This window comes from Indicator indicator, chromosome 1, assembly GCF_027791375.1.
Source record: "Indicator indicator isolate 239-I01 chromosome 1, UM_Iind_1.1, whole genome shotgun sequence".
NCBI classification, from domain to species: Eukaryota; Metazoa; Chordata; class Aves; order Piciformes; family Indicatoridae; genus Indicator; species Indicator indicator.
In genome coordinates, this window is record NC_072010.1 from 15,650,578 (window position 1) to 15,673,569 (window position 22,992).

General features: G+C 38.5%; 1 protein-coding gene across 1 annotated transcript in view; it reads left to right on the forward strand.

Annotated features, from left to right (window-relative positions):
- The window catches only part of DYNC2H1 (dynein cytoplasmic 2 heavy chain 1), a 155,798-nt gene extending 136,046 nt beyond the window's left edge, over window positions 1–19,752 (forward strand). Inside the window, exons 86-89 of the mRNA XM_054390673.1 lie at window positions 5,299–5,408; window positions 5,731–5,812; window positions 16,801–16,917; window positions 19,594–19,752. Of these exons, the coding sequence (XP_054246648.1) occupies window positions 5,299–5,408; window positions 5,731–5,812; window positions 16,801–16,917; window positions 19,594–19,752 (468 nt within the window). The remainder of the gene's footprint in view (window positions 1–5,298; window positions 5,409–5,730; window positions 5,813–16,800; window positions 16,918–19,593) is intronic.
- Window positions 19,753–22,992: the final 3,240 nt, after the last annotated feature.

A 22,992-nucleotide genomic window follows, 5' to 3' on the forward strand; every position in this document is an offset into this window, starting at 1 on the left:
ATGTATATTTCGTCTCTTGCTTTGAGATTGATTAGATCAATTGTAACATGATATAAGTATTCTTCAAATAGGACTTGCATATATATATTAAAATGTATGCCCATTTTTATAATAGAAATACATTGCCATTCTACAAGCAACCATCATCCCTAATTACCAATATTTTTGGCATTTCTTTGGGAGAGGCAGAAATGTAGCTTTCTCTCTTTGAAGGACATTCCGTATAGCTTAATTTGAAATAACATAGTTTCATATTGTACTCCTCTTCAACTATAAAACAAGATTTTAAATTTCAAAGCTATCATCTCAAATTTAATTTGTGAAGGAAAACTTTCATGGGAGTAATTTGCTTATGTGTTGTGTGCTCAGTAGTTTTACTCTTGGGAATTCACATTCAAATAAAGAAACCAGTGCAGAATGCAAATACACTCAGCAGTTCTTTTCGTATTTTAAGACTGGAGTAAACAAAGAGGCCTTGTGGTTTGGGGGTTGGGTTTGGTTTTTTTGTTGTTAGTAGAGATCTTCTTGGTGTGATCTTTGTCTCCATATTTCCGGCAAGGTACAAAATTGAGGAAAAAACCCAACAAAACCTTGTGGCAAAGGAGAAGAGTTCTTAAGAGTGATAGGAAGCTTAGATCCCTATTTTAGGTGTGTAAGTGATACTTAAAGTCACAAAGGGTAAATACCTTTCTGCTCTTTAGTATGTTTCCCAGTATATTCAACTGAGTGCTATAAATAACAACTCAGTTAGAATGTGCCAACAATTTGTCATATACCTGAAATACTACAGCATTCATGTGTTGGTAGAACAGTAGCTCAAGGATTTCACATACAAAAAATATTACTAGAAGGGAGCATATTGTTGCATGCCTGCTGCTCCTGAGAAGCTATATGCATTACCTTCTCTGTGCTCCATGCCAGAAAAAATATGCTTGTTTCATTTCTTTGGGGTGTAATATGATTACTCCTGCTGGCACTTTACACTGAAGGCAAATGCCCATGGAATGGCCACTGCATTTTGAGGAAAAGAGGACTTGATTGACCTTTGCTAAATCTAAACTCTATTTAACTGTACACTTACTCCCCTGGCAGTGCTGCCCACCATTATTTGCTTTCAGACTATAATGGTTTAAATCAAAACAAATGGGTTAACCTGTCTGTTTCCCCAGCACAGAAGTGAGGGGGAAACAATGCACAAAAACTCTGGGATGAGACAAAAAAGAGGGAGATAAGAATAGAGTTTACTGAGCAAATCAGGTAATCCTAGTACAGATTGCCAGTTTCCTTAGCCTTTTTGCAGAAAAAGCACAGCAGAAAGCAGCAACAAGCAATGGTCAGAATCAAATGAGCTAAAAGCCCAAGTCCGAGCTACTCCCCATCCCTCCTCTTCCATCTGCCCCTGCTGCCATCCCAGCAGAAGAGCCCAGTAACTTTGAACCCTCTAAAACTACTGGAAAACCAGAACTGTACTCTGTGGTTTCTGGCTATGCATATTCATAGAACACTTAATAGAATTTTCCATCTAGCTACAGAAATGAAATAACTTCTGTAGTGATTTATATGATTTTCTCTTTCAATAAAAGTTCTCTTCTGGGACTACACCAATAGAAAAATCTGGCAGTGTCTTTGTATCTTCCATTGTTCGATGTGTGGTGCTCAGTTTGCTTTGGGATTATAGAAGATAAGGAAGGCTTCTCTCTGCAAATGGAATAGATGCTTATTGGATTTTGAGATACCTGAAAAAATATTATTTGAACCACCTGAGACTGCACTTGAAGATTTATTTTTGTTTAAAAAAATAAAAATGAAGAAATCCTTTTATAACAAACAGAACAACACATTAAGTGAAGTTTTGAAATATTCTGGAAGGAATTGCTTTGCAAGCATTTTGGGTATTGTTGTTAAGTTTTGATATCGTATTTATAACCATCCTAAACTAAATTAATCTGTCACAGATTAAGTTCAAACTTAAATTTCTTAATTTTATTGTTATAGGAAAGGTTCAGGAAATACTGAAATATACAGTTACAAAGAAGAGTGTATGATAGAATTTTTATTTTGTTTTTCTAATATAAATCCTTTCAGGGTTGGAATATTTGGATTTGTAGATCACATTAGTGGTACAACAGGAATTATTGTTAAGGTATAAATGTGTTTTTAAAATAAGTTATCCCCCATTGTGGCTTCCATAGGACTTTTCCTGGATGTTATAACTGCCGTGTCTTACCAAAGATATATCATTAATTCATACACAGAAAGCTGCTTTTAGTGAATTTAGGTCTTGCCTGTTAGCTGTTTTGAAGAAGGAAGACAGATCCTGAATTGCAGCAAGCCTGTTAATGAACATATTCTGGGAAATAGGGTTTGAGGGAGCAGTTGGGAGAGCATGGATTGGGAGAGCAGTTGGGAGAGCAGTTGGAAGAGCATGGGTTGGGAGAGCAGTTGGGAGAGCTTGAGCCACAAAGGCACACAAGTAGCCAGAATTTACACCATCTTGGAGATGATAATAGTTCTGTCACTGTAATCCATCTGGCAAGTGACAAGTGCATAGATTTTGACCTATCTGGCAAGAAAAAACATTTTTCTTCTCAGTTGGTGATGGAAGAAGATCTTTCAGACTGAAAGACTGCAGGGGAATCCAAGATAAAAAAGAAGTCAAACAACTTTGCATCACTTTGACAAATGAAGTCAATGTATGTTTTTATTGGAGTCAGAGTGGAAGAGGGAAATGAAGATACTATAGCTCTTCTTTGACAGGATTTCTCCTGTTTGAGAAGCATCACTTCAGTGTTTCTAAGGCTTAGCTTAAACTTCTTTCCCTTCAAGACTTATCTCTTCCAAGCATTATGGCAATGGATGTCCTAGTGATAAATGAGCCATTTAATTGAGTGTCGTCCTTTGAGACTGTAGCACTTCACTAACATGCTGCCACATAGTCGTACAAGCTGAAAAGGAGAACAAGCAAAAAGATTTTTTTACGTGTGTTATAAAATACATTGTATTAGAATTTTTATTGCATTTAAATCTTATTTATTAAACAGCTGTGAATGAGCTGAGCTATGTCTTCAGTTTTATGCAGAACAGTGCAAGCAATTACAAATTTTGCTTTTGTCATCTAATGAAAGTTTTTGTTATTGTGTATTTCCTGGTGCTACTTAATTATATGAGTTCAGAATTAATATCACCCACAGTGGTCTTCTAATTGGGTGGAATATAGGCATCCATGTTCCCAACAGTGTTTCTCTTTAGCTGTTACATTAAAAGTTGATTTGATGACAGCAGTAGAATGATTATATTAAATAGAAGTGGAAATGATTTTGTCTACTTTTATTACACAAAATGATTTACAAAATCCATCCTAACCACAATAGAGAGTTACTGCTATATGGTAAAGAGATTGTTATATGAAGTCATTAAAAGAATCATGCAGACAGGAGTCATTAGCTGTGTGCATTTAGCTAATGGAAAGCAAAAATCTCCTTACTGACTCATCATTGTTTGGGCTGAGGGCTCATAATCAGTGATGTGACAGATAAAAGGATCACCAATTAAACATTTGAACGTGGTGGAAACGTTATGGAGATGTGCCTGACATGCTGACAAAATAAAATTTGCTATGTGATATTTACTTGTATTTTGGATGATTTTCTCACTTCCGAGGTGCTTCTATAGAATTATTTATGTCAGCAGTTCAAAGAACACAATAAAGTACTTTTAAAACAAGATACATATGTGTGGCAGGTGCATTGTGTAATAAGAATGTAGCTTCCAAGACTTTTTATTCAATAGCCTGAGTAATTTAATAATTGTCTAGTAGTTGGCATTCAGAAAAGAGCATTGTTTGTCTTTCTCTGCTTAGTGGTAGCATGTGGAATCTTAGTCTTTGGTTATTTTCTAGCTTAGTATTAAACGTAAATCTTTCTGTGCATAGGGATATATCTTGCAACTACCTATAGAGTAAGTTATAAAGTAACTTAATAATGTTTATACTACACTACTAAAATTAGGACGATGACTATACTGTGTAAAGAAATTCTACCAAAGATATAAAGTATAAAAGTTTCAAAATGTGGGATTTTCAGTGTGCACTGTTGCATAGCCACTCAGGTACCTAAGTAGCTCATCTGAAGATAGAACATTCTTTAGTCTGAGATTGTCTAGATTTCCTTACTAAAGACGTGTGGTTTGTCAAGATTGCAAGGTAGGAAATTCCAGGCTTGCTGCTCCTAGTAACGGGGTTCCTAGCTGCATGTAGGACAGGATGAAAGAAGTAGGTTGCGGCATGAGTTCTGTAAGGATAATTGAGGCTCGTTATTCACTCCACCTCTATTAGTTTCATTTTTTACTAAGCATGATAAAGGCCAGTTTTTATCTTACCAGAATTTCTGTGAATTCATGTCTGAGATTAATAAACCAAAAATGACAACATCAAATACTTTCCCTTCAGCTGTTTTTGTTCCAAATGTATTCTCTTCTATTGTGTTTACTGTTGGTGTGGTCCCAGAAGAGAACTTTTATTGAAAGAGAAAATCACATAAATCACTACGGAAATTATTTCATTTCTGTGCTGGGTGGAAGATTGTGTTTTTTACAATATTTTTAATTTTTATAAATTATTTTTATTTACAATTATTTGTTAAATATTTTTTATTATTATTCACAGTTTATTTATACAATTATTTTTATATATATAAAGGGATGTTTATAAAAAAATTCTTTGGTTAGTACTCATAGTCTCAGTCTTTCAGACTGAAATTCAAGGGTTTCTTGAATTTAATATGCAGTTTGTACAAAAGAATGATCGTACAGCATACTTCAAAGGAATGGAGTTATTTGCCTGAATTTAGTAAAGCAAAGCCATAATGACAACAATTTTGATGGAAAACATAAACTCTGCTGTAATTAAAGGTGAAATGGGGTTTCAATAGAATGTTAGAAACTTGGTCAAGTTTCATTGGACAGAGCTGCACTGTACAAAGTATCGAACAACAGTTCGTTTAAAATGAGTGAGTCACATTGCACATGCACTGCTGGGAGTTTTATACTTTTAAATCATAGAATCATGGAACTGCTGAGGTTTGAGGTCATCAAGTCCAACTGCTTGCATAGAGCTCATTTTCTGTTTACCACATAATTACTTAATAATTTAATATGTCTTTGAGATTACAGTACACTTACACAAACATTTTTCATTTATCATCGTAATTGACAAACCCACATTAACTCAAAATATTGTAAAAGTCAAATAATAACTTTAGGTTTCCTTGTTTTCTTATTTTTTTCCTCCTCCTCTTTTAGAATTGGGTGGAAAAAGCAGAGAAACAGAAACTACTGTCAGACACCCTTGACCTTTCAGAGCTTTTTCATCCAGACACGTTTCTCAATGCCTTACGCCAGGAGACCGCAAGGTAAGAGAAAAATAATTTACCTATTTGTGCTAATGTCCCATTGTTCCCTGTGCTTGAAAAAGGTTATTTCATTTTCAGGACACAAATCCAACAGATTATCTCAATTGCTGTCATTAGTCATCTCATTTTTATTTGCACTGAAGTGCAACAGCTGTGTTTTAATGCAGAGTTTTCTTTATTTTAGATTAAATGAAATTGTATTTTTCTTCAAAGTAAACGTAGTGTCATGTGGCACACATTGAAAATACATTGGGTTTATTTTTTTATTTCTTTTTCTGTTGTTATATGTCTCTAAGATTTACTGTATATACTTCTCTTACAGAATAATGAGCTGTTCAGTGGATAGCCTTAAATTTACAGCATCATGGAAAGGGCGAATACAGGAAGGCAAACTCCAAGTTAAGGTATTCTGCTAGGATGTTTTACTAGAATTTTACAAGGATGTTTTATTAGCATAGTCCAAGATCTGTCCAGAAACTGTCTGAGAAACTGAGCTATGAAGATACTGGTGTATCCGGCTGGTTAATGGTATGCTGCTACAAAAGTTTTAGTGCACACATTCTGCAGAAAAGGGATAAGGAAAGCAGTTGTCTTTTTGCTGCCCCCCTGCTATCAGTGCTTATTTAATGTAAAATTATTCTTCTTCTGGTCTTGTCAACCACCTCTAAGACAAAAATTGAAGCTGCAGTTTCATTAGTTCATAGAATCATAGAATCAACCAGGTTGGAAGAGACCTCCAAGATCATCCAGTCCAACCCATCACCCAGCCCTAAGCAATCAACTAGACCACAACACCAAGTGCCTCATCCAGTCTTCTCTTGAACGTCTCCAGTGATGGCGACTCCACCACCTCCCTGGGCAGCCCATTCCAATGGGCAATCAGCCTCTCTGTGAAGAACTTCCTCCTACTATCCAGCCTAGACCTCCCCTGGCACAACTTGAGACTGTGTCCCCTCATTCTGCTGCTTGTTGCCTGGGAGAAGAGACCAACTCCCACCTGGCTACAACCTCCCTTCAGGCAGTTGTAGATAGCAATGAAGTCACCCCTGAGCCTCCTCTTCTCCAGGCTAAACAACCCCAGCTCCCTCAGCCTCTCCTCATAGGGTTTGTATTCCAGGCCCCTCACCAGCTTGTTTGCCCTTCTCTGGACACGTTCCAGTACCTCAACATCTCTCTTGAATTGAGGAGCCCAGAACTGGACACAGGACTCAAGGTGTGGCCTGACCAGTGCTGAGTACAGGGGAAGAATAACCTCCCTTGTCCTGCTGGCTACACCATTCCTGATACAGGCCAGGATGCCATTGGCCTTCTTGGCCACCTGGGCACACTGCTGGCTCATGTTCAGCCTACTGTCAACCCGTACCTCCAGGTCCCTTTCCACCTGGCTGCTTTCCAGCCACTCTGTCCCCAGCCTGTAGCGCTGCTTGGGGTTGTTGTGGCCAAAGTGTAGGACCCTGCACTTAGCCTTGTTAAATTTCATCCCATTGGCCTCTGCCCACCCATCGAGCCAGGTCCCTCTGCAGAGCCCTCCTACCCTCCAACAGATCAACACCTGCTCCTAACTTGGTGTGATCTGCAAACTTACTGATGATGGACTCAATTCCCTTGTCCAGATCATCAGTAAAGATATTGAACAGGATGGGGCCCAGCACTGATCCCTGGGGGACACCACTAGAGACTGGCCACCGACTGGATGTGGCACCATTCACCACCACTCTCTGGGCCCAGCCCTCCAGCCAGTTCTTGACCCATTTCAAAGTGAATCTGTTCAAACCACGAGCTGCCAGCTTTGCCAGGAGCTTCTTGTGGCAGACAGTGTCAAAGGCTTTGCTGAAGTCCAGGTAGACTACATCCACAGCCTTCCCTGCATTCACCAGGCAGGTAACCTGATCATGAAAACAGATCAAGTTGGTCAGGCAGGACCTCTCCTGAATCCATGCTGGCTGGGCCTGATCCCTTGACCATCCTATAGGTTCTGTGTGATTGCACTCAGGATGACCTGTTCCATAACCTTGCCTGGCACTGAGGTCAGGCTGTCAAGTCTGATAGTTAATATCTAACTGTTGTCCAGAAAGACTTGTGGTGTGTATCAAGAGGAAATGCAGATGTAACTCTGGAAGTTTAATGCCATGTGTTAGCATTTTTTAATCACTGAAAGGAGGCTTCTAGAGAAGTAAACAAACCAAAGTAAATTATAATATGATCAGCTTTTGGTATGATAAAGGCCCAACAGTTTTTTAATGGAAACTTAAGGCTACAGCCAGCAGCCATAAATTCACTGCTGATTGCTGTAGACATTTTAAGGATTTAAAGATGAGGATGAATTATTTAAGAATGAATCCTTAAACAGGTTAGTTTAACTTTTTAATTAACATTTCAGGTGGCACTGTCACTTTGACTGAATCCAGATTTCTTTGCACCTGTTCTATATTTAATTTCGTAGGGAATTTGCAAAACGAGTGTTCTTTGCTATGACTTCCAACAGGTATGTTGTTCCCATGATAATACTGCACAGCTCCAAGTGCTGTGTTCAGAACAGAGCATGGCACTTAAAACCACATTCTTAGGGAAATAAGGGTGAATAATGCAGGACACTTACCAGGTGACTTGAACGGATGTGCAACTAAGTCCGAGATTGCTCAACCAGAAGAGAGAAAGCAAGTGTCAGGGCACCTTCTCCACTCTGATAAAGCAGGCAGACACAAGGCTGTGGGAGATATTAGGGATTGGCTATTGACATTTTTTTAAATTATTATATAGATTGTGTAAGAATTCATGTTCCTGAAATATGAATAGATTGTGAGGCCAGAAAAGACAATTGTAATCATCCACTCTGACCTTTATACAATACAGTCTTTTGAATTTCATCATTGTAATTCCTGTTGGAACTACAGAATGTAATTTATAAAATTATTCAATCCTGGTATTTAAATATGAGGAATAGTTGCCTTCTTCATTCAATGAAGAGCAGGTAGTCTAGCACCTGTAGATAAATAAACAAAGAGACATCAAGGGCAATTTGGTTCCCTTGGATAAACCTGGCATATGATAAACCTCAGAGCTTGCAAATGACATGTTCAGAGGTTCTAGAGTCATCCAAGACTACTAAGTCCATCCATAGCAGAGGGCCAAAACCGAGTGTCACATCTCCAACTAACTAAGGCTAGCTGTGAGCTGCATTTGAAAAATGTCAGGAGTTGATGTCAAATACCTGAGCTCCAGGCATGAATAATATTATCTAAGTGTTTTTGTATGCTAAAAAGCAGTAGAATGTTTTGCTGTTGCTAGATTGAAATTGCTTGGACACTAGAGAATTAAAGGGTAGATAAAGGAAAGGATTTTATTATAACACTCCAGACAGAAGTATTGAAGGTTATAATTCTTTTTTTACATGCAACTTTGATAGATTTTTCGTAATGTTGGTTGGAATACGTTGTTTGCAGTCACTGTGTTGCATATAGGCAAAAAGGTTAACATACATTCTTGCTTTACAAGAATGAGTCTTATGTTCCAAGAAGAATCAAAAGGGAAAATAATTTTGTTTAAGAGAAAATTCTCTGCCACAGGAATAATGAAAGCTGTTAGGCGAGTGGTTATTTTTAACAAGTATACTCACTTGATTGCTCCTCGGTAAGGGCAACATTCAGTGAATCTATATTGGTAAGTATTTGTCACTATATTCATTTCTCGTTTGATGTTCAGGAAAACTTTGGAACCTTTTGCTATGTGGAATACTTAAGTTCCATTCAGCAAGTCCTTCCTTGTGCTCATAGAGAACAGGGTCTAGAGAAAGTTTCATACTATTAAAGCTAAATACCACATGGACTGTTACTAGAGCAAAAAAAGTCAGTGATTTATCAAAATCGTCCTTTAAAATGTATCTTGTTTGATAAGGATCCTCTGGATTCTATATTAAACTTTGTTCATATCAGCAATATGAATTTTAATGCTCTTAACATGGTATCTAGAACTTCAAGAATTCAGGATAACCTTATAGAATGGGGGAGTTATTTTGAGTGTGGACTCAAAAAATTCAATCCTTGAACACATGCTGGCATTAAGTAGCTATTTTATCTCACCTGAATTTAAATACATAAATCGGAAATTGATGTTTACCAGCTTCATTTTATCAGTGAAGTAAGACACGCATGAATTCAGATCTTAAATGTGTTAACTTTCAGGCTACCTGTCTTCCTCCACTGACAGGAGAAAACCTAGAACTGCTATGGTATTACTATAGCGGTTTTAGTCAATTGCCTTTATGCAAAAGTTTTGGAAATCTAAATAAACAGGTATCATGGAGATACAGGATTTGAGAAAGATTTTTCCAGACTTTATGCAAAGAATATGTCTAGTTTATACAATGCTGTTATGAAGAATGCCAGTTATCTACTTAACTAAAAATAATGTCATTGTATAAAAGCAACAGTACTGATTAAGATCATCTCTTTTATAGAAAGTGTAATACACAGACATCTTATCTAGGACTGAAACAGAAGAAAATAGTGTAGTCACAATAGGATGTTGTGAAAACAAGGTGGAAAGTGTTATATGAAAAATAACATGTCTACTTTTGCTGGCTTCATGTATTAGGACAGGTTAACGTGGCATGTATTAGAATGGCTTAAGTGGGGAATGGTCTGTTGCTGGCCCACAAATAATCTCCACTTTATTGGCAGTACATGCTGCTCTGAGATAAGGAACTGGCAGGAGAGTCTTGGTAGCAAGGCTGATTAGGAAAGCATGCAAGGATAGTTGGAAAAACAGCAGCTGGAACTTTAGTAACACCCTTGCTGGTGTCTGCAGGCCCCCAAACCTAGCAGATGCATGCACTCTTATGCAAGAGGAGGTGGGGCTTGGCACCTCTCCCTGCACGTTCTGGCCAAACGTGAGGGGGACAGGGCTGGACCACCATAATAAAAGGGGAGACTTCTCCTCAGGAGCTTGGGCAGCTGTGATAGAGGGACATCTTACCCCCACAGGGATGCCTGTGAAGAATCACACCTACTGACCTCCAACCAGTGCAGCTGCACTGGGGAAAAGCATCCGGACCCTCACTTCTATAATTACATTTGGACCAATATGTATTAGCTGGAAATCAATAAAGGGACATGGTGTACTCTTTGCTTATTTGAGTGTGTGTGGGTGAGTGCCTTTGCCTGCAGGTGTGGTGGGGCCAGACCCACTGTGGAAGCTAACTAGAACACTTGGGATGCACATGGTCCAGTTAAATACATAGAATCCTGTGTGAACAGGGGCCACTGCAAGTTTGATACTGTGTATCTCAGCTTTATACCTAACTGTTATTTCCTCACTGGATGTCCTTGTGTTTGTAATTAAGGCTACTAGCAAATTTTTCCCATTCAAAAATTCATTTCATAAACAAAAGGAGATCTCTTTCCATTCTAGTTTTGTGCAGAATAAAATAACTGAGATAAATTTTCTGGGGCATCCTATTGTGTATGCATCCATGCATGCGCTCGGTTAATAGCGTATGTGCATAGGCATGCTTTTGTGTCTGCACAGATACAGGGTTTTTTGTTTCCTTTGAAAATTTTCTTTTCATTATGATTTGTTATGCTTCTGTTTAGAATATACCTGATCATAGAGCTCTTTGCCTGTAAGATAACTCAGAAATAACCAATCCTGCTTCTTTCTTCACCCTTGGTAGCTTTCAGATCTTCAAATTATATTATTAAGGTGGTGCAAAGCTGCATTACTTTCTTTTTGCTAATCCACTGTCTTTTTATGTAAGCTAGATCTTCAAATTATAGGAAAGTTTAATATCCATTATAATATTAGAAATTACACTAATTAATAGAATAGGAAAATATGACTTCTGTCAGATGATTTTATTCGTTGATACTGCATATTCCTTCTTCACATGATTCAAACTACAGGTTCTAAATTGAATCTGTCATATCCTCTACAAGAACCAGATCACAATATAAGCTATTCTGAGGATTGTCAGTCTCAGTTTGATGGTGCTGTTTCACTTTGTGGGATTGTTTAGCCTGTAGAAGAGGAGGCTGATGAGAGACCTCATTGCTCTCTACAACTGAAAGGAGGTTGTAGTGACATGGGGGTCAGTCTCTTCCCCTAATATCAGGTGATGGGAAGAGACAAAATGGCCTGAAATTGTGCCAGGGGAGGTTTAGACTGGATATTAGGAAACATTTCTTTACTGAAAGGCATTGAAGCAGGCTGCCCAGGGAGGTGGTGGGAGTCACCATTGCTGAACGTGTTCACGAAACATGTGGGCATGGCACTTTGATGCATGGTTTAATGGCCATGGTGGTCTTAGGTTGACGGTTGGACTTGATGGTCTTAGAGGTCTTTTGCAACTGAAATAATTCTATGATTCTCTTTCCACTGAGAGACTTGATTCTGTGCTCACAAGGCTGGGGTGAGTGGTGCTCAAGTCCTTGAATCAATGGATATTTAATTATTCTAATAGAATATCTTTGTTGAAGGATTGGAGCAACTGGGAATGATTTGCACATACTTTGTATAACTTTCTTAGTCACACTGCCATTTAGTGACTGCTTTGAAGACATGTTCTTCAAGATTTTTTTTCTTGCCTTCAATTTTGTAAGTTTTTGATGGCTTAGAAATTGTTCTGATAAGGGAGAGAAGGTGGAAATCTCATTATGGTCTGTATAGTGAAAATCCTTGTTTAGTCTTCCTGAACTTTGAAAAATAGCATCATGCTTTGGCAATTGTAGATATTTTAAGTGATCTTTGTGTGCCAAAAATTTAAAATAGTGTGCCCTATGGTCATCTGTAAGTCAGAGTATGAAGTGCTAGAACTGTCAGTGTAACTACAAAGTAGGCAGAGTAACACTCAGGCCAAGCACACATCTGAATCTAGGTTTATCACATCTCACATTAACTTATCAGTGTTAATTCAGGTGATACTATAGGTGAATAATGTGGAGTAGATCTTTCTACTATTTAGAATCAATATGTATAAAATTACACCTTCTCTAATATCACTTTGGATTGCTTTAAGAAAAGGTACTGAAATTGCACGACTTGCAGCATCAGCACATATTGATATGCAAATACTTCCATTTGCTTCTGCACTGATTGTGCTGTTATACAAAAGCAGGTTGTCATTCCTTTTTGCATTCCATTTCCTGTTAATATTGAAAAGAATGAAAGAAAGGATGAAACACAGTAAGAGACTCTTTGGATAGTACATGCTATGAGCTTGGGTATAGCTTAGTATAAATAGTAAAAAATAAATATACATCAAACTAAATAATACCAGCGAGAAAAAGGAAAATAGGCTCTTGGCCATTGACAGAAATACTATTTCAAGGCATCCTGAAATACCAAGAAATTAACGATGGAGGTCTGTAGAGGTAATGAAGTGAAAATATGACTTCCCAAAGTCTGCCCTAATTGTATCATTTAATGGGAAGTTGTGGCATTAAATAGCAAAGAAACATTAATTGTGGAGAATTTGAAATTTTGGACCATGGTATCAGAACATTTTCTACAAAATCTTTGTAAAGAAACATTATCTGTAATGTTTGCAACTAGTAGTTGCAAAATGCCAAGTACTTTGTAATAATTAAAATTTTAAGAATTATGGCCAACTCCAGCCATTACTTTGAGCTGGAGTTGCAAAAATACTATGCATGCTGATAATAGATACTGTGAAATTCATGTCTTTCATCGTAGCTGTAATTTCTCTACACCATTTATCACAGAAATAAGAACATGGCTATGGGAGTACTCAGCCAAACAGTATCTGAAAGTACATTGTTCAGGTGTTATATGTTTGTCATTGTCTTTTAATACTGAATCAAAATCAAAATTTTGATCTTAATCTTCAAAGTACTTTCTATGATTGGTTGAAGTTTTCCAGGAGATTAAATGATGTTATTTTACATACCTATAATACCAAAGGAACTGCCAGTATCAAAAGAAGATATATGTGTGCAGTAAAAAGGAATTTTTCAATATGTGACTCACTTCTATAGAAACATATTTTAGAGGGATTTAGGATGGCCAGACATTAGAACACCCTAACAAGTCTTCTCTCAATAACTTTGCCAAACTCAAATATTTATCAAACTAAGCTCCATAACAAAATTCCCAGCAGAATGCAGTAAGGACAGAAAGAGGAACACATGAGAAAAATCTTTCTAATATTTGTTTGAAAGGGACAAATAAGAGCTTTGAAAGCATCCAGTAAGAAATGCAGTGAGATAGTGTCATCTAGGACCTATGCATATACTAAAGTGAGGCCTCAGGGACCAATGTTAACAACAGAGCAGTGGGAAGGAAACTGGGGGAAAGCCTCAGTATAACCATTAGTAAGACTTTGTTCTTGTTGTACCTTTTATGGTATTTTTCGTCATACTTTTTATTCTTGCAAGGCAGAAGTGGCAGTGGACTGTATATAGGCTATCATTTAAGGGTATTGATGTCCATTCTTCCCTATTACTAGATAAAGCCAGCTTTATCTAGTAAATCTCTCTGTATGGAGAGATTTTGAATTTGAAAAAAACTGGGACAAAATATGAATGTTAACACTGTACCTTAAAAGCAACAGACTAGAGAATCTTAGGGAAGATTCAAGAATAAGGTCTTAATAGATAACAAGTTGTCCATGTGCCCTTGTGGCCAAGAACACCAATGGGATCCTGGGGTGTCATAAGAAGAGTGTGTCCAGCAGATCCAGGGAGGTTCTCCTCCCCCTCTAGTCTGCCCTGGGGAGACCTCATCTTGAGTACTGCATTCAGTTTTGGGCTCCCCAGTTTGGGAGGGACAGGGACCTGCTGGAGAGGGTCCAGTGGAGGGCTGTGAGGATGATTAGGGGACTGGGGCAAGTGCCTTATGAGGAGAGGCTGAGGGACCTGGGGCTTCTTAGTCTGGAAAAGAGAAGACTTAGAGGGGATTTAATAAATGTTTATAAATATCTGAGGGCTGGGTGTCAGGAGGGAGGGGACAGGCTCTTCTCACTTGCTCCCTGTGATAGGACAAGGAGCAATGGATATAAGCTGCAGCACAGGAGGTTCCACCTCCACATAAAGAGGAACTTCTTTACTTTAAGGATCACAGACCACTGGAACAGGCTCCCCAGAGAGGTTGTGGAGTCTCCTTCTCTGGAGACTTTCAAGGCCCGTCTGAATGCATTCCTCTGTGACCTGAGCTGGATTATATGGTCCTGCTCTGGCCAGGGGGTTCGACTCAATGATGTATTTGGGTCCCTTCCAACCCCTAATATCCTGTGATCCTGTAATAATAAACCTGGCAGAAGGGAGAGGAGTGTGACACTTTCATTACAAAGAAAAGACCTTAAGCTGGTGAGAAGAGGTTGAAAGAGAAAGTGCTTTTGCAGTTCTAAATGGAAATTCTGATAGTTTAATTCATTTCACTGAGGCCTTATAATAATTTGTGGAAGTGTAAGCTGAAGAAAAATTCATACTACTCTGAACTTTCTATTCAGGGTTGTTTTGGTTCAGGTTATCCATCGTTTTGGAGGCTTTACTGCGGGTCCTAGTTTGTATGGAGCACAGATTGCTTCACTTAATGTTGCCACTTCTCTGGTTACTGTCTGTCCAAGGTGAAACATAGCTTCTTCTATAGATTTTTAAAATACAGTGTTTTGTAACCTTTTTCTTTCATTTCGGAATACATATATTCAGACCTTGCACATTGTAAGGAAGAGTCTTCAGCTTAGATTTAGAACAGAAATGTGACTTTAAAGAAACACATTTTTGCAAAATGCAATGCCTATCTACAAGCAAAAGAATAATTAAAGATTCCAAATATGATCTTTGCTAGTGTTACAGTATCACAGTATATCAGAGGTTGGAAGAGATCATCAGGTCCAGCCCCCCTGCCAGAGCAGGATCACTTAGGGTAGCCCACACAGGAATGCATCCAGGTGGGTTTTTGAAAGTCTCCAGAGAAGGAGACTCCACAACCCCCCTGGGCAGCCTGTTCCAGGGCTCCATCACTCTCACTGTAAAGAAGTTTCTCCTCATGTTGAGGTGAAATCTTCTATGTTCTAATTTGAACCCATTGTTCCTTCTCTTATCACTGTGAACCACTGAAAAGAGCCTGGCCCCCTCCACTTGGCACCCACCCCTCGGATATTTAGAGATCAATAGACATTGATCAGATCCCCTCTCAGTCTTCTCTTCTCAAGCCTAAATAGAATACTGTAATTACCTTAGGAAATGATTTCCATTGCATCATCTGTGATACCAGTCTTCATTGCAGCATCATACTTGACAAACTTTTAAAAATTTATTACAATTTAAAAAATTTCTCACATGAGAAAATGTATTAGAAAATGATACTTCTCTCCATTTTGGTTATGAGTCATCACTCATCCAGTTTCCAAGAACATTGTATTTACTAGTTCAAGCACTGCGTTATGAATCTTGTATTTCATGAAAGCCTACCTCAGTGTTATGTGTTTCATTCAGGACTTTAGTACAGTAGTATAACAGACAGATGACTTTCACATTGTAGCTTGTGTTGGACATCTGCTTCAACTTAAGATTTAGACTTTTGAAAAGATGCATGAAAGTAATTACTGAGTTAAATATTATTATTACTAAAATTGAAGTTCTCACTTCAGCAGGCCAAACTGACTATTACTATTATTTATACTTGCAAACTATTACTATTTGTACTAGGAAAATAAAATTATCAAGAGATAATGAAAAAAATTTTTAGAAGAAATCCAGAACAGCTGTCGTTGTCATAAAGTTATATGAAACGTCAGTGAATTAAAAAAGAAAATGTTTTGTTTAGAGGCTGAAAGTACTTACTAATTTAGAAAAAGCACTTAAAACGTGTTACATATAAAGGACTGCATAGTTACTTATAGAAGCATTTTGGATTCTTGTTTAAGTAGTTTATCTAAAAAATGTTATGTTATGTTAATTTTCCCTCATATTGTTTCAGTACGTTTTTGTTTGCCTCTGCAGAGGCTCTGTAATGGCACATTCCATTCTTTAAAAGCTGTGCTTGGACTTCCAAGCAGGAAGTGATGCTCGTTGCAGTGATTGTTCTCCTCTTCTTGACGCTGTAATGATTGTGTACTTGGATGTTGCTATCATATTTTCATTAATCTAATGCCAGGCAACTGCAGTTTCATAAATGAGGACATTTGCAGGTGTTTTCCTCTTAACATTTCAAAGAAGAGGAATCCAAATCAGGAAGTTCACACTGAAGTGTGGTCCAGATCTTGCTTTTAAATCATGTTTCCTATTCTCACACAGACCATTACGATAATTAGTTTCCTGTTATTTAAAAATTTGGTCACAGTAAAAAGGTTCCTAATTTATTAAAGCACAGTGTAATTATTACTGACACTTCAAGTCTGTAATATATGTTTTAATATTTTATATTTGCATGACAGATCAGTGGCTTACAACTGGAAGGTTGCAGTTTTGATGGAAATCGACTTTCAGAAAATCTGGATGATTCTCCCAGTGTGTCTTCCGTTCTCCCTTGTTACATGGCCTGGATTCCACAGGTACTAAATTATTAAAGGACCTAAACATCCAAGACCCATAATTTGCTTTTTTTTCTGTGTAGTAGCTTTTCAGTATGAAATTGCTGACCTGTTTTCCCCTGCATTTCAAAATAAAAACCCCTGTCTTTATTATGAAAATCAGTTATTTCTTTTATATAAAAAAGAACTTGTGTCAATATTTTTAAGCTATTGTTTAGATTAAGACAAGTGTTTCATTTCAGTCATACCTTTTTTTTCTTCTATTTTGAAAGCCATTTGTGTATTTATAAAACTGTATTTAGTAAATGTATGCATGAGTTTGGGAGTTCATTCCTGGAATGTATTTTCTTCACATTTTAAACATTAAATTGAAATGCAATAGCAATTAAAAGATAGAGAACATGATGTGGTCTGTAAGCAAAGAAAGCCTTTTCCCTACTTGCACTAGTTTAAAAATATGCCAGTGCTTGCAAAACTGTGTAAGATGAAAGTGAAGTAAGCCAAACAGTAAAAGTTGTTACTGCTTCAGCCCTCCAATTATAATAGCAAACTCTGATAAATAAAGGAAAAAGTTACATCAAACTTATTCAAAGCTCTATAGGAATTCCAGATTGATGTGCTTACAGTCTTATTACTCAAGGAAAAATTATTGTAGAAATCATCTCATCCAAATTTAGCTGTCTAAAAGTTATTTGTCTGGTATGACTTAATCGCCTTAGCTCCTTCCTTAGTCTCAGTAAAGGATAGGCATCTCAGGAAGTCCTTCCCATCATAAGATACCTGGGATAAATCTCTGCCTAGATGTGACTCTAGAGGTAGGCTAGACCACTAACTCTAGGACAGACAGGTGGGAAGAATCTCACATACAGACCTAAAAGAAAGCACATACTAAGACTTCTACACCAAAAATCAAGCGTAAATATAGAAAATTAGAAACAGGGGGGAATGCAGGTTTTTTGACACTGTGTCATTGATGAAGATATCAAACAGCATCGGTCTCAGTACTGTCCCCAGGGGGATATCACTTGTCCTGAGTCTCCATCAGGACATCAAGACATTGTCTACTGCCTTCTGGATGTGACCATTCAGCCAAGCCCTTATTCACTAAACAGTCCACCCATCTAGCCCATATTTGTCCAATTTAGAGAGAAGGATGTTGTGGGGGACCATGTCAAAGGCCTTGCAGATGTTCAGAGATAGCTCTTACCTTGTCCATTGATGTAGTCATTCTATCAGTAGCAGATGACTGATTGGTCAGGCAGGACTTGCCCTTTGTAAAGCCATGTTCTCTATCTCAAATCACCTCCCTGTCCTCTTTTGTGTTGTTAACATAGCATTTGATGTGATTTGCACTGAAAAGTCCCTCATTTTTGTTTCAAATTCCTTTCTGACAAGTCTTCTGCCTTGGTATTTGATGCTTGAAAATCTTTTGACATTTTCCTGTTGACATAAAGGGAGATTCTGAGTGTCAGGGAAAACAATATATATATAAATTGAATCAAACCCTGAATTATTTACACTAACTAAATACATCATGTGTGTGAAACCCAAATTGCATGCTGCAGTAAGTCTAGACAGTATTTCAGCTCAGTTCTGCACTCATGCATAGGGGCAATGCTCTGTGTCATGGATTGAGTTGAACCTGCTGCTGTTATTCATACCAAGCCACAGTCAAGCCTGCTTCAAAAAGTGAAAGTGCTAAGTGGAGCAAAGTATTATGGAGTTTGAAGTCCAGATTGCAACATGAGAGGCTTCCTGTTCTGGTTGCTGCTTCTGGGTTCCAGGTTCTTGGGTGTAGTCTTTTTTTCTGTAGGCATAGCAGCGCAAAGAGTGGGAGTCGGGTTTTGGTGTTCTGTTTTGTGCTGCTTTTTTCCCCAGTGTATTTCACTGTGCTTCTGCAAATAGGCTAAGCATGCATTGTATTATTAGATTAATTAGATTATTAGCTAAGGTAATTATGCATTGTGCTTATGATATCTTATGCTACATTAAACTCTTACCTCTTTGTGTTTTCTGTGTTACTCTTCCCCTCACTTTTGTGTTGGAGAAGCAGGCAGGTTAGCCCTTGCACTAAACCATTACACCCTGTGCAAAGCCCTGGGAGGAAACTATGTCCAAGGCAGTTCCTCTGTATCAGGGAACAGTTCTTACGTATTGATTTACTAATGTTAGAGGTCATTGTTTAGATCCATTAAGTAGCCTGGAAAGTGTAGGATGAGATTTTATTTTGGTGCAGCTCCTGAAGTGTCTCAACTGCAAGTACCTCAGACACAGATCAGCCCTGGTGCTGCATTCTGGGAGTAGCAGCAGGGTGATGCTGCAGGGGTGGAGGATGTGGGGCAGCACTGCCTGCTGCAGCACCCCAGCCTAGCCCATTACCACCTCTGCAGTACAGCACTGGTGCACCCCTCTGCGAGCTGTTCAACATTTCCCTTGCCCCGAGTTTGCAGGAACTTTTGACATATAATTTTTGAGGGTTTTACCTGAGTGAAGATTTTGATATTTAGTTCTTAGGATCACCTCTTCTTCCTTTCTTGTGTTTTCAGTTTTTAGGAGATTAAAAACAGAGGCTTAGTTAAGGACTAGTCTAGCAAATTTTCTGAAGTCTGCATCGTTAGTAATTCTTCTCTGTTGTAGCCTGTACCAAGAGTTACCTGTCCAAGGCTAAGTGTTAACTAAGTGCTTGTTTGTTGACAGGATGCACGTGGTCCGTATTCTCCAGAAGAATGCATCTCTTTGCCAGTCTACACTAGCATGGAGAGAGACCGTGTGGTGATAAATATTGATGTACCTTGTGGAGAAACCCAGGACCAGTGGATTCAATGCGGCGCTGCTTTATTTTTAAAAAATCAGTAATTGGAAGCTGCATTAAATTAACTCCTGAAGTTCAGAATCATTTCAACATCTCAACTGTTTATTATTATTATTAAAAGAAAACGTTAGATTTATTGCAAATACATTTTTAAAGTAAAGGTTTATAAATCCCCCTGTTTATTTTTTTTTAAGATATATAAAGTTAATTCTACTTGAATTCATTATATCTTTGTGGCATATTGTAGAAGTCAACGTGGCACTATTCAGCAATCTGTTAATTTCGATTGTTTCTCTGGATTGGGCGTGGGAATCAAGCCAGTTCTGTATCCATCTAGTGGTCCACCCATCAAACCCATGTGTCACCAGTTTGCAGACCAGGATGTGGTGCGGGACTCGCTGAAATCTCTCCATTATTTAATAAAATAAAATGGTAAAACTTATCTGTTTTAATTGCATGTTTTACTTAAATATGAAAATCAGGATAAATATTGTGGTCTGTTTAATGCTGTTTTATTTCTTTATGCTGGTAGTAAAGAATAGGAGCCTCCTGAATTTCATGTGGAGTTAAAAATTCAGTTAGACTACCATCATGGTCATTACCTGGAAGGTGCTGAAAAAAATATTTATGAACTTGTACTAAATTCCATTATCATGTGCACATAAATGCCCAAGATAGACAAACAATTCCTTAGACAAACAGAAGAAATTTGCCCCCAGTTGTTAAGCAATTAACAGAGGAAAGTAGCAATGCTTTCAGTCTGATATGAGAGGCCTCTGAAATCTTGTTTTTGGTGCAGGATACTAAAGTTTGATTTCATATTTCATCATGCTTGGATGCTACCATGTTTTTGGTGTGCAGTTAGACAAAATGTCAAATGAAACAGGAAACCCAAAATCCATCATGAAGTTGCATTACTGAAGAATGGTGTAGTCTCAACATAAGAATTGAAAGTGTCTAATTTTTAACTGTGATTACCAAGTCACCTCATGAAGATATTTTTAAAAGTCAAAAGCATATTTTTGGTTTGTTTAGAAAGTTAAATGGATGTCTTGGCTGTAATATCCCTGATAGATTTTTATTGTTGTTTAAATTTAAACTGACTACATTTCACTTGCTTGATATTTTTCATTGTGGTGGTTTGAGAGAGAGAGAAGGTTAGCTTCCTGAAGAAAGTATTTTTCATCATTTTACTCTATTTTTCATCCTTTAATTTTATTCTTTTATCTTCTATTTGGAAAGTTTCCTATTTTAATTCTTCTTCTAATAAAAAGATGTCCTAAAATAATTAGATACAAGTGCACATACATGTTAAGAACTGAATCCTATCTAAAAGTGGAATAATTTGCTTGGTACTTTTTAGATAATTGTCTCATATTACTTTGTACATTTGACTGTAATTTTCTGAAGAATAAAAATGTATCAAATTTAGAAAATAGTTGCTGTGAAGAAAAATTTGGAAGAAAATGATGTTTCTGACAGAACAGAAAGAACTCCTGTAAATGCTTGTATGAGCTCTGTGAAGATTTAAAGGGTTAATTGTCAAGAAAAGTGTTGTCATACTAGGCTGCCTTGGTAAAACATCACTGGGAGAGGAAACAAGTTTTACTGAGGACTTGTTCCTAGCATCCAATCTAAATCTGCTCTTCTTTAGTTTGAAGCCATTGCCTCTCGTCCTGTCACTACAGGCCTTTGGAAAGAGTCTGTCTCCATCCTTCTAGCCCCCCTTCAGGTACTGGAAGGTCTCCCTGGAGCCTCCTCTTCTTCAGGCTGAACAACCCCAGCTCCCTCAGCCTGTCTTCATAGCAGAGGTGCTCCAAAGCCCTGTTCACTGTCATGGCCCTCCTCTGTACCTGCTCCATTGGGTCTGCACCCTTCCCATATTGAGGGCTCCAGTACTCCAGGTGAGGTCTCACCAGGGCAAGGGGGTTGGAACTAGGTGATCCGTGAGGTCCCTTCCAACCCTAACAATTCTATGATCTATGATTCTACTATTTGCCAGCAGGATGCTTGCAGGGGAGGGCCAGTGCCCTCCCTGGGAAAAGCAGGAAGGCTGCAGTGACTCAAACACTAAATTTATGCTTAGTGGTTTTAAGGAGAAATATGTGAACAGGTTCAGATCATTTTCTTAGCAATAAACCATGAAGGCTGAGCTTGTACCCAAGCCATTAAGAACCTTTTGTTCTGCCAGTGAACAGCTAGGCAGCCTCCTTTGTTTCTCTGCTGATTTTCATCCTGGCATGGCAGAGTCCAAAGTGTAGAATACCTGGAAATGCTTGAAATGCTTAGAAAAGCCCCTGACCACACACAGAGGCACCTCATGGAGGTTCCCGTGGGTGTTATTGCTCTGTGAACTGGAGTCCAGAGCTCCAGGTTCCCTGCACCTCAGGTGTCAGTACAAGCTCATTTTTGCTTCTATCTCTGTGATTGCACAAGTGTTCCTCCTGTCTCCTGCTGCCTTCTTGGTGTGTGACAGGTAAAATGAGGGGAAAGATGGTTCATGTGTGCAGGAATTGCCTAAGAAATGGAGCTAGTAGCTGGCTGGGGAGGTCAAACCTGAAGTAAGCACAGGGAGCTGCTGAGTTGGAGGCTTCACTGGCTGCCCATGGAGGTTTGACAAATCTTGTTGGCAGTGGGGTTTCCTGGAGCAGTGATGTCCCACAGAGCTCTACCCACTTGAACTTTTAAATTAGCAACAAACTGCAGCAAGTAGGTTTGGCTTAAAGGGATAGGAGGGAAATGAGGAGCTGACATAATTCATCATGCAAAGCTCCAGTGAAAAAAAGCAGCTTAAGTTTAAGGGAAGGGAAGAGGTTTGTTTGTGATTTTAACAGCTTCGTCAGTGATCTGGATGAAGGGATCAAGTGCACCAACAGTAAGTCTGCAGATGACACCAAGCTGGGTGGACATGTCGATCTGCTGCAGGGCAGGGGGCTCTGCAGAGGGATCTGGATAGGCTGGATCAATGGGCTGAGGCCAACAGTATGAGATTCAATGAAGTCACATGTTGAGTGCTGCACTCAGAAGAGGAGGCTGAGGGAGACCTTCTCACCCTGAAAAGAGGTTGCAGTGAGATGGAATTCAGTCTCTTCTCACATGCAACAAGTGACAGGACAAGAGGAAATGGCTTCAAGCTGTGCTGGGGGGGGTTCAGAATGGATATTAGAAAAATTTCTTCACAGAAAGGGTTCACAAGAATTGGCACAGGCTGCCCAAGGCAGTGGTGGAGTTCCTATCCCTGGAGGGATTTAGAAGATGTATGGATGTGGGGCTGAGCAACATGA